The following is an 11,750-nucleotide window of genomic DNA, read 5'->3' as shown; positions in this document are numbered from 1 at the left end:
TCCTGAGGTTAGAGGCGTGTGAGGTCGGGTCACAGGAGAGTATCCTTTCTGACTTGGGTCGGCCAACACGCGCATGTAGTTCTCTCTCCACGGAATAAACCACATAGCTTAAACCGAATGTCAATCTCTTCCTGCGTCACCTAACCCAGTAACATACATCTTATGTTACATTATGGTGATCTCTCCACTACAATATTTTCCTGGAACATTGAGATCTCCCAATACCACTACACTGACATTTCTCCCTAAACCCTCTATGCACTCATTTAAATCTATCCAAAAAGCCTCCCTTTCCTCTACACTCTTCCCACTACCAGGTCCATATGCACTTACAAAAATGAGGGCATGGAATGTTATATGAGCTTTGCAGATGATGCAAGATTGCTAAAGAAGGTGAGTACTGAAATGGACTGTGACACATTACAGAGAGATCTGAACAAGGTTTGGGAATGGAGTCAGAAGTGGGAAATGGAATTCAACATACATATACCAAGGCTTTTTCCCCCTTACAAGGGAGGTAGCCAAAAAGGAAAAGGCATAAAATCATTCCCACCCATTCCATCCCTGAATACACTCCACACCCCTCCACCCTCCCTCCCATCTTAGCACCTCCTGGATGACGGGTCATCCCTGCACCTTGTCCACTGCCCTGGGTCAGAAGCAGTGTCGCAAGACAGCACATCCACAGCAAGGCCGCTTCATCAAATCGGCGACCCCCACCTCTCTGTCCCCCCATGCGTAAAGGAGAAGACGGGGAGAAATCCCTTCAGGTTGTGTCAAATTTTCCTCAAACATACTACCTCACCCCCCATCCCCCCACCCATTCTACCTCATGCATCACAACATCATCCATATACAACCATTCTCCATTCACCTCTGTCTTCTGTCCTCTCCCGTCCTTCCTCAACAGACATTCCCCTCTTCCCCAAAGCCCCCTTCACCCCATCCATCCATCTCATCCTAGGACGTCCCTTCATGTTCACTCCCTCCACATCTGCCTTCCATACTTCTTTTACTAGTCTTTCTTCACTCATTCATGTGTCCAAACCATCCTAATACTCTTTCATCAACCCTATCTCTCAACTCCCTTTCCACCCCTGTTCTCCTCCTCACCTCCTCATTTCTCACTCTATCCAGCCTAGTAACCCCCATCATGCTTCTCAGACACCTCATCTCAAACACATTCAAACTCCTTCTCTCTTATGTTCCATGTTTCTGCAGTGGGAAATGCTAAGAAAATGAGAGTGATGAGTAAGGAAAATGGAGGAGAAATAAGGAAGGATGAAGTGAAGGCAGTTGTTAAGATGATGAAAGCAGGTAAGGCACCTGGTCTGGATGGATGCCATGCAGAATGTCTGAAAAAAGGTGGTACAGTGATGGTGGACTGGCTGGTGAGGTTATTTAACCTCTTCCATACGGTGCCGCCTATGTAGGCGGCATGAGGAGCAAGTGGATACACGAGGCTGCCATATCGGCGTCTTGATTATATTTATTGTAGTTGTCCCTGCATAACTGACATACTCTCTAAACTGGCTTCATCACATTTTCTATGGTTATCAAAATTCATGGGTGAAAGAGAGAACGATCGATATAAGCGGTGACTATTTTTTATGATGCGAGTATTATGACGCAACATCGTACGTCTGGCAGCTAATGCTGCCCGCGAGATTTTGGCCTGGAGTGAAGTGGTTAACCCCTTGAGTACCGGATGTGTGTATTGTGACACCTGCGTGTCACGGCTGAGTGCACCCACCAGGAACCGAGCGTGCTCCCCGTGACATGCATGTGTCACAGTTATAAGCTTTGTGTATTGAGGGCTCTCAAGGCCTCGGTTTCTGGGTTATTTCTACCCACGTGGTGGCAAGTGTCTGTGTTTACAAACATAAGGCTCCAGCCATTTGTGGGATGGTTTGAAATGTTTGTTTACGTAAGGTTGACGGGTCGGTAACGAAGGGGTTAACCCCTTCCATACGGTGCCGCCTATGTAGGCATCATGAGGAGCAAGTGGATTCGTGACGCTGCCATATCGGCGTCTTGATTATATTTATTGTAGTCGGCCCTGTATTTTTACATTCTCCCAAATGTGCCCTGAATCCCATTCTCTGTGGTTTTCAAAATTCGCGGGTGAAAGAGAGAACGATCGATATAAGCGGTGACTATATTTTATGATGCGAGTATTATTACAACACGTACGGCTGGCATTGGCTGCTGCCCGCGAGATTTAAGTCCCGTAGTGAAGTGGTTAATATTTGCTGGAGAGAGGGTAGAGTGCCAGAGGACTGGAGGAGTGCCTGTATAGTTCCACTGTACAAGGGAAAAGGGGACAAGTGTGAATGTAGTAGTTTCAGAGGGATTAGCTTGTTAAGTGTAGTTGGGAAGGCTTATGGGAGGATCTTGATTGAGAGGATTAGGAGAGGAACAGAGGGAGTAATTGGTGAGGAACAGTGTGGATTTAGGACGGGTAGAGGTTGTGTAGATCACATCTTTGTGGTAAGACAGATATGTGAGAAAGCTATAGGAAAGGGGAAGGATGTTTTTTGGGCTTTTATGGATCTGGAAAAGGCTTACAACAGGGTAGACAGAAAGGCACTGTGGGAGGTTTTGCGAATATACGGCACAGGAGGAAAGCTTCTACGAGCTGTCAAGAGTTTTTATGAGAGTAGTAGAGCTTGTGTCAGGATTAGAAATGGAGAGAGTGAGTGGTTTGAGGTAAAGGTGGGACTTCGTCAAGGATGCGTTATGTCGCCCTGGCTGTTCAACTTATACATGGATGGGGTGGTGCGAGAGGTAAATGCAAGGGTAGTGGGTCAGGGATTGGAGATGGTTAAAGAAAATGGAGAAAAGTGGGAGGTGAGCCAGCTGTTGTTTGCGGATGACACTGCGCTTGTGGCAGGATCGGAGGAGGGATTGAGGAAGTTGGTGACAGAGTTTGGGAGTGTGTGATAGAAGAAAGCTGAAGATAAATGTGGGTAAAAGTAAGGTGATGAGATGTACAAGGGGTGAAAGTGGCAGTAGTCTGGAAGTGAGCATTAAGGGAGAGCGAATGGAGGAAGTGGATAGTTTTAGATACTTGGGTGCAAATGTGGCAGGAAAAGGTGGAGGTAGAATGTAGATTGAGAGAAGCGAGTAAATGCCTTGGTGGATTAAAAAGTGTAATGAGGAATAGACATTTGGGAATGGATGCTAAGAGGAGACTGTAAGGAGTGATTGTGCCAACAGCACTGTATGGGGCAGAAACATGGAATTCAACATAAAAAAAAAAAATGTAGCATAATGGAGTTCGAAAAAAAAAAAAAAAAAAGACATCAGGAAGATATAAAATTGGTGAAAAAGAAGTAAAGAAAGAGGGATCTGAAAAAGACCTGGGAGTAATCATCACAAAAGATATGTTCCCTGACAAACATATAAACAAAATTGTTGGCAAAGCCTATAACTTACTAAGATCAATAAAAGTGGTTTTTACCTACTTGGATGAAGAAATGATAAAGAAAATACTTGTCACATTAATAAGGCCTAAATTGGAGCATGCAGTGACATTATGGTCACCCAGTACAAAAAAGAATATAAGGAAGGTTGAGAGAATCCAGAGAGCAGCTACAAAGTTGCCAACTCGAACAGAGAAGAGAAAGAGGTGACTTGTTGACCATCTACAGAATTATGAAAGTCATGGAAGTCCTTGATAGAGAAGACTTATTGAATTGCGATAAGAGAAACACAAGAAGACATGGAAAGAAGCTTAAAAGGGACAATTATAGAAGGAACCAAAAAAAAGAAAAAAAAGTGGATGTATTAAAAAAGTGGTGGATGTATGGAACAAATTAGATAAAAAACGTGTACAAAAACAATAAAAAAAATTTAAGAGCAAACTGGATATGGAGATACAAAGATGGGACACCATGAGCTTAGCTCCCCTTCCCATAAGATACAACTATGTAAATACATCTCCCTTCCCAGTTTCATCTTCATCAACATTAACCTTGAAGAAACCTCTTTCCACTCCACACACTTACCTATCTCTTTACTTACTAGTATAGCCACCCCTTCTCTCCCTTGTCCTCTATTAACTTCCGGCACCCTCCCAACTAAAACTCAAACTCACCCCTCCCTTTCAAATTAGTTTCACTCAAAGCCAACATATCCATCTTTCTTCTCACAAACATACTGCCTATCTCTTCCCTTTTACTCTTATCTGTACCACATCCACACATTAAAAGACCCAAACCTTAGGGTTCTGGTTGGAAAACTCCTCCCAGACCCTCTTATGCCTTTGCTTTTTTTTTAGGAATGTCCCCTTTGGGACTACAGATTAGGATGCCTAGTCCTATCCCTGCCTTCTTCACCTTCAAACAATTGTTTACAAAACAGCCAATCCAATAAAAATTAATTAGGTTTAAAAATGAATAAGAGTAAAACCAAAGTAATGTTCAACACGAAAGTTCAAAGTAAAGAGATTATAACTGATGGTGAGAGTCTTGAGGAAACTGAAGAGTATAATTATTTAGGCCAGATGGAGAAAGTGACAAAAATATCATGATAATGAAATAAAAAGACACATTACAATTGGTTGGAAAGTGTTTGGTAAGTATAACAAAATCTTGAGAGGCTCTCTACCTTTATGTTTGAAACATAAAGTTTACAATCAATGCATTCTACATACTTACATATACCAAAGGCTTTTTCCCCTTACACAGGGGGTAGCCAAAAAGAAAAAGCCATGGAAACCACTCCCACCCATTTCATTTCCCATATATTCCACTCCCCTCCAATCTTGGCACCTTCTGGATGATGGGTCATCCCTGCATCCTGTCCACTGCCCTGGGTCAGAAGCAGTGTCGCAAGACACAGCATATCAACAGCAAGGCCGCTTCATAAATACAGCGACCCCCCCTCTCCGTCCCCTCATGCAGGAAAGGAGAAGACAGGGAGAAATCCCTTCGGGCTACATCAAATTTTTTCTCATACATACTTCCTCACCCCCCATCCCCCACCCACTCCCCCCATGCATCACAGCCTCATCTATACACAACCCTTCTCCATTTACCCCTATCTTCTGTCCTCTCCCATCCTTCCTCTACAGACATTCCTCTCTTTTGTAAAGCCCCTTTCACCCCATCCATCCATCTCATCCTAGGACGCCCCCTCATATTCACTCCCACCTCCGCCTTCCACACTTCTTTTACTAATCTTTCTTCACTCATTCTTTCCATGTGTCCAAACCATCCTAATACTCTTTCATCAACCCTATCTCCCAGCTCCCTTTCCACCCCTGTTCTCCTCCTCACCTCCTCATTTCTCACTCTATCTAGCCTAGTAACCCCTATCATACTTCATTCTACCACCAATAATCTACAGGTATAAGACTTGGAAACTGATGAAGGTGATGGAAACAAAGCTAAGGACTGCACAGAGAAGAATGGAGGATCAATGATGGGAATAACACTGAGAGACTGAAAGAGAGCAAGTTGGGTGAGAGAGCGGACTAGAGTGAAAGATATTGTGGAGGCAGTAAGAGAGAAGTGGAATTGGGCAGGTAAGTTAGTGAGGATGACTGATGACCGATGGAGCAAGTGTGTTACTGAGTGGATGTTGCGAGATAGGAAGCGTGGAAGAGGGAGACCAGACAGGTGGAGAGACGAGGTCAAGAAGTTTGCAGGAGTGACATGGCAGAGGATGGCATGGTCGTGTGATTCATGGAATGCTATGAAGGAGGCCTTTGTTCAGCAGTGGACTCAGGATGGCTGATTTGATTAACTGATTGATTGATCCCTCTTTCTACCTTTATCTATGAGCCTCTTACAGTAGAGGCACCCCATATAGACCCTAAACTATCAGCTGCATGCTACTGAGCAGCTCTTAACCCCATAATAACATGCAGCCAATACCCCAGATGGGGTATAAATGAAAATAAAGCCATGTATACTAAATACCCTTTCTCCCTTTTCTGGATGTCTGTGTAACAGAGCAAGCCACTACATGCATGAAGAGATGATGAAAAAACTCATAGAAATCCTGGTCTGTCCAAGACTGGAATAAGCATAAGTGATATGGTCCCCACAGGGTAAATGATATAAGCAATGTGAGAGAATATAATGGGCAGAAACCAAACTGGTTCCCAGCTTGGCAAATAAACCATACAGGAGACTAAAAGCACTGGGTCTACCAACTTTGAAAGATGGAAGAGAAAGAGATGATATGATTACAATATTCAGGTCACTAAAGGGGATAGATTTCATTGACAGAAAAGATTTTTCAGTTAGGGATAGGAGGGCTTTAAGAGGTCATGAGAATAAATTAAGGACTACACATCAAAAAGATATGAAGAAGTACAGCTTTACACATTGATGCATAAATTCCTGAAACTTCTTAGGTGATAGAGCCTATGCTCAAACAAACCACAAATTCAAATCTAAATAGATAATTGGAAATTAAGGATAAAGACCAAGTTGAAATTGTACATGAATTTGAGGCAGCTAGGTAGGATGAATTAGAGAGTAGGAGACAGGACCCAATGAACATTGCCCCTTTCCTGTATACTACAATTAGGTAAATGCACACCCATTTAAATAATACACTAAAACACATTCAACCACCCCTCCCACCTCAAAACACAACTACCCATCTCATCTCAGCACCTCAGGAATGAGGGATTGCCCTGTCCTCTGCTACCCTTCACACTCACATCCAACCTGCCACCATCATCATTCCTTGTACATGCATTAACTACTTGTACCCATACTTACAGGATCCTATGAGCACAGCTTCTTTCCTGTATTTTACAATTAGGTTACTACTCATAACTTTTTTCTATCACATTCCCTACCAAATTCAGTCACTCTGCTTCAGTTTCTCAGAATCAACCACAAGTGTAGCATCATCCAGAAATATCTGGATCACTTTTTATATCCACCTTCTCACCCACCAATCCCTAGACAACAATACAATATTTCTTCCTGGTGACTTATGGGTCTTCCTAGAAGCTGTAGCTGTGGGTTTCCTGCATGACAGAGCTGGGTGAACTGATCACCTACCAGTTCCAAAACTTTGCGTAACACTTTTACATTCAAGCAGGTTCAGAACTGTCAGGTAACTTATGGATACCCAGTGTCTAATAAATCAACTTACCTGACTCGCTTAATCTTGGCTGCAAGGTCTTTCTGGCTAGCACCTTGGAATGGTGGATGAAGAGCACAGAGCTCATAGATTAAACAGCCTAAGGACCAAATATCTGACTTCTCATTATATTCTCGACCATCAACCACCTCCTGAAAATTGAAAGAAACCATGTTTGAAGATGCAAAGTTTTAAACTGGTTTGTATTATGCCCTTTTTTCTGTGAAAAAAAAAAAAAAAATGATCCATACATCTAACTTTCCTGAACTTGCAATGCTTTTCACCAATCATTCTGTTCCTATCCTAATCCTCTCAATTAAAACTCCCATAAGTCTTCCCAACTACACTCAACAAAATGATCCTTCTAAAATTACTTCCCTCACATTTGTCCCCTTTTCCTTTATAAAGCAGAATTATACAGGCACTCCTTCAGCATTCTCCCCTCCCTAAGAGACATTAGACAACCTCATTAGCTAGTCCACTATAACTGTACCTCCCTTTTTCAAACACTGCATAATACCCATCCAACCCAGGTGCTTTACCTGCTCTCATCATTTTCAAGGCTTACCTCATCTTTTTTTTATATTTCTTCCATTTACTGTCATTTTCTTAGTGCCTCCCACTGCCACCATCAATCCCTCCATATCCTCCTCCACATTCAACAGCTCTCTAAAATACTGTAACCATCACCTCCTTACTGACTTCACTTTCATTAACATCTGTCTGTCTGCACCTTTTACCTTTTACCCTCTGCCTAACTCACACCACTTCCTTCCAAAATATCTTTTTATTCTTTTCAAAGTTTTCTGTTGTACTCCTACCCCAGAAATTTCAAAGTTTTCTGTTGTACTCCTACCCCAGAAAATTTTCTGCTTTGAGACATGGCACTGTCACCAGTCTTTTAGAGTCAATTGTTGGACTTATGCAACTGTATTGTTAATTTTGAAGCAAAACTTGATATGAACTTCTTGCTCCAGGAGATATGCCACTGTAAATTTGTTGAACCACCTCAATAAGACATTATAAAAGCAAGTTTAACTCAACATGTCCACTCATGCTCACTCCCACTGGTACAATGACAAAAAGTACATCTCATTTCACCTAGTGGCAGAATGCTACACAACATCCACTTTGTTCCTATTATTTATATTACATGAAATTTTAAGTAGCACTCCATATACCATCACTGTCTCTACAGGCAAGTATCATATGGCATTTGCAAAAGTTAACTCTGCAGTATGCATCACCATAACAAAGGGATCAAGCAAAGGCTATACCAAAGATACTTACAGGACTCATGTAAAATGGTGTCCCAACACAAGTGGTAGCAAAGCTGGCATCACTGCTTAAAGTGCGAGCAAGGCCAAAGTCACCAAGCTTCACATTTCCATCACTGTCTAGAAATATGTTGGCTGGTTTGATATCCCGATGAAGGATCAGTCTTCCACCTCGAAGCTGCCGTGAATGACATGCATGCAAGGCTTCACACACCTGTCAAAAATAGGTGAAGACTGTTATCCTAATAATAATAATACATACATATACCAAGGGCTTTTTCCTCCTTACAAGGGAGGTAACCAAAGTCAAAAGGTATAAATCCACTCCCACCCATTTTATTCCCACACACTCAACTCCCATCACCCCTCTCTCCCTCTTTTCTTGGCTCCTCCTGGATGTGGAAGTAAATGGTAGACTGAGAGAAGTAAGTGCCTTGGGGAATTAAAAAGTGTCATGAGAAATAGACATTTGGGAATGGATACAAAGAGGAGATTATATGAAGGGATGATTGTGCCCCATTGCATTGAATGGAGTGGAGACTTGGAGTTCAATAGAGGCAGAGAAGAAAAGTTTAGATGTGTTTGAGATGAAATGTCTGAAGTATGATAAGGGTTACAAGGTTGGATAGAGTGAGAAACAAGGTGAGGAGGAGAGCTGGGGTGGAAAAGGAGATGGGATCGCAGGTAGGGCTGATGAAAGACTACTGGGGTTTGGACACATGGAAAGAATGAAGAAAGATTAGTTAGAGGTGAGGAAGGCTGAAGTGGAGGGAGTGAACTTGAGGGGATGACCGAAGATGAGATGGATGGATGGTTGGGGTGAAAGGGGCGTTGAGTACAAGGGTAATGTATGTTGAAGGAGGAGGAGAGAAGGTAGGAGATAGGGGTGCATGGAGAATGGCTGTGTATAGATGATAGTGTGATGCATGGAAGGTGGGGAGAGTGGTTATGTGTAAAGGATATTTTGATGCAGCAAACCAAAGGGATTTCTCCCTGTCTTCTCTTCTTTCTGTATGAGGGGATGAAGGGGGGGGGGAAGTTCCCAAATTAAGTGAAGTGGCCTTGCTGTGGATGTGCTCATCTTGCTGCATTGCTTGACCCAGGGCAGTGAGCAGGATACAGGGATGACCTGTCATCCATGAGGAGCTATTATGTGAGGGAAGAAAGGGTGGTGGATGGGAGAAGAATGGGTGGGAGTGGGTACTTGCCTTTTGACTTGGTTACCTTTATTGTAAGGGTGAAAAAGCCCTTGATATATATGTAATTATGTAAATATGTACTGTTGCATTTATTTGTGCTAGCCTCATGAAATTAATTCCAGTCCAACAAAACACATTACTATAAAACCTACTTGCTTTAGAATCCTCCAAATGAATCCCTCTTCAAGAAATGTCCCTGTGTGTTTGCACTTTGATATAAGATATTTTAGATCTCCTCCGGGACAGTACTCCATTAAAATGTACAGAGTTGTGGTTCGCTTGTGAATCATATGGTGGATGAAGCGCACTATGTTTGGATGGTGTAGTTCACGTAGAAGATTAACCTCAAGCACAAGGCCCTGCAGGAAATTAAGAAGGTATTATTGCTAGAAACATTTCACAAATGGTTTAATCTTTGTATTATCATGCAATTTTAAGTTTAGCCATAATATATTGTAAGATCATTCTATTGCCTGAATGATGAAACTGCCTACTTTGTCCTGTCATAGTAGCTTAATATCAATAAGGCTGTACACAAGGTGAAAAGTGTATATGGAATTATGGTTGTGCTGGGAAGGCTATGTTTGCCTGAAATTGGTACAATTAGTTTCAAACTAATTAGGTGGTAATACTGAAATATGACAGTAGTCTAGCACCCCATATGTCCACTACAGAGAAGGTTTGGTAAATCAGCAAAATACATCTTTGATTCTGACTAACACTGACCAGGAATGCAATTAAGTTTTTTTGTTTTGTTTTTCCTGGTGACAAAAGTGTTTATTCTATCATCTTAATAGGACAAGCACAAGACACAAGAAGACTGTAGATCCTTGAAGCTCCCCTAATTTGGGAGAGAACACTTTCAAAGAATCTATAAATAAAGGAATTCATGGTCATCCCATCCATTTGCTGACAAATCTGGCTCAAACTGATGACATCATCATACCAGACCCCTGAAACTGATGCACCCATCTGACCCAAGCTTTCACAGCATTGATACATCTGATTGGCAGACACATATCTCTATTTACATCTATTGGCTGTAACTTTTGATACCCGTTTTCCCTTTCTTTGTATACAAGACCCTGTACTCCCAACCTTTTGTCACTGCTTTTGAAAATGTACACTGTACAGAACATTAACCCTTATACCCTGTCAAGCATAATTGTGGCATTTACATTAGACCCTGTCAGGCCACAATTGTGGTGCTTTTCAAATATCACACTTATTTTATGCCATACAGTTTATGCTTGAGGCTATCTTTTATACATCAAGGCCTGTCATTGGCCCGTTGTTTTCAAGATGGTGGATACTTGGGCAATCATGTATCAGCTTTTACAAGGGTATATTTGTGTTGTTGTGAGGGTGCCAGGCTTGACTGTGGTGATTACAGCATTGTGAGTGTGTTGTATTTTATATGTTTTTCATAAATTTCTAGGCAAGATAGAAGATATACATGCATTTCCATGGGTAAATAAATACTCAGGAACATAATATGATCAATGACAATACTGAGAAGTGTTATTCTAATCTTGTCATAGGTCTAAATAAGAATTCTTGAGATTAAATAAGGGGAAAGGAGGGAATGGGGAGAGAAAAGAAGTAGGGGGGAAGGAAGAGAATGTGGAAGAGGAGGAGGAGGAGGAGGAGGAGGAGGAAGAGGAGGAGGGGGATTGAATACTGGCCCAAACGTCCGCGGGCAAGATGCTCACATCATTCCCGAGCATGTGACCTGGCTGCGATATGTGGATGATATCTTACTCATCACACCCAGGCATTTCAATCTTCATCACTTGCAGACAGCATTAAATGAAGTAGAGCCCACAATTCAGTTTTCCCTAGAGGAAGAAATCCACGATTCTCTTCCTTTCTTGGACACACATATCTTTAAACATGGTAACCAGCTTGAATTTATAGTACAGGTAGTCGTCGACTTACGACCTATGCGACTTACGACTGATCGACTTTACGACCATGAGATGGTGCAATAATATCTAACATTTAATAGAGTAATAGAATTGCAATGTTATGCCTGGCAGTGCAGTACATTACTCCGCACGCTGCGAGACGCGAATACGATAGTTTTCGCAAGCTGCCGGCAGCGTCAGCATCCCAGCCAGCTACATATTCTTTCATTTTGTTTGTTTGAAGTAAAATGTTTCCT

At 42.1% G+C, this 11,750-nt stretch overlaps 1 protein-coding gene across 2 annotated transcripts in view; it reads right to left on the bottom strand.

The window, feature by feature from the left end:
• The window catches only part of LOC143022246 (uncharacterized), a 31,464-nt gene that overhangs the window by 10,525 nt on the left and 9,189 nt on the right, over positions 1–11,750 (bottom strand). For both annotated transcript variants that reach the window (XM_076180378.1, XM_076180386.1), the window contains exons 3-5: positions 9,739–9,945; positions 8,401–8,601; positions 7,123–7,262 (exon numbers count right to left, since the gene is read on the bottom strand). In XM_076180378.1, coding sequence (XP_076036493.1) covers positions 7,123–7,262; positions 8,401–8,601; positions 9,739–9,945 — 548 coding nt within the window. The remainder of the gene's footprint in view (positions 1–7,122; positions 7,263–8,400; positions 8,602–9,738; positions 9,946–11,750) is intronic.

The sequence above is a fragment of the Oratosquilla oratoria genome, chromosome 3 (genome assembly GCF_046742065.1).
Source record: "Oratosquilla oratoria isolate Oo_2021 chromosome 3, ASM4674206v1, whole genome shotgun sequence".
Taxonomy (NCBI): Eukaryota; Metazoa; Arthropoda; class Malacostraca; order Stomatopoda; family Squillidae; genus Oratosquilla; species Oratosquilla oratoria.
The sequence above is the reverse complement of the archived record's forward strand: the minus strand, read 5'-3'. Positions and strand labels throughout refer to the sequence as shown.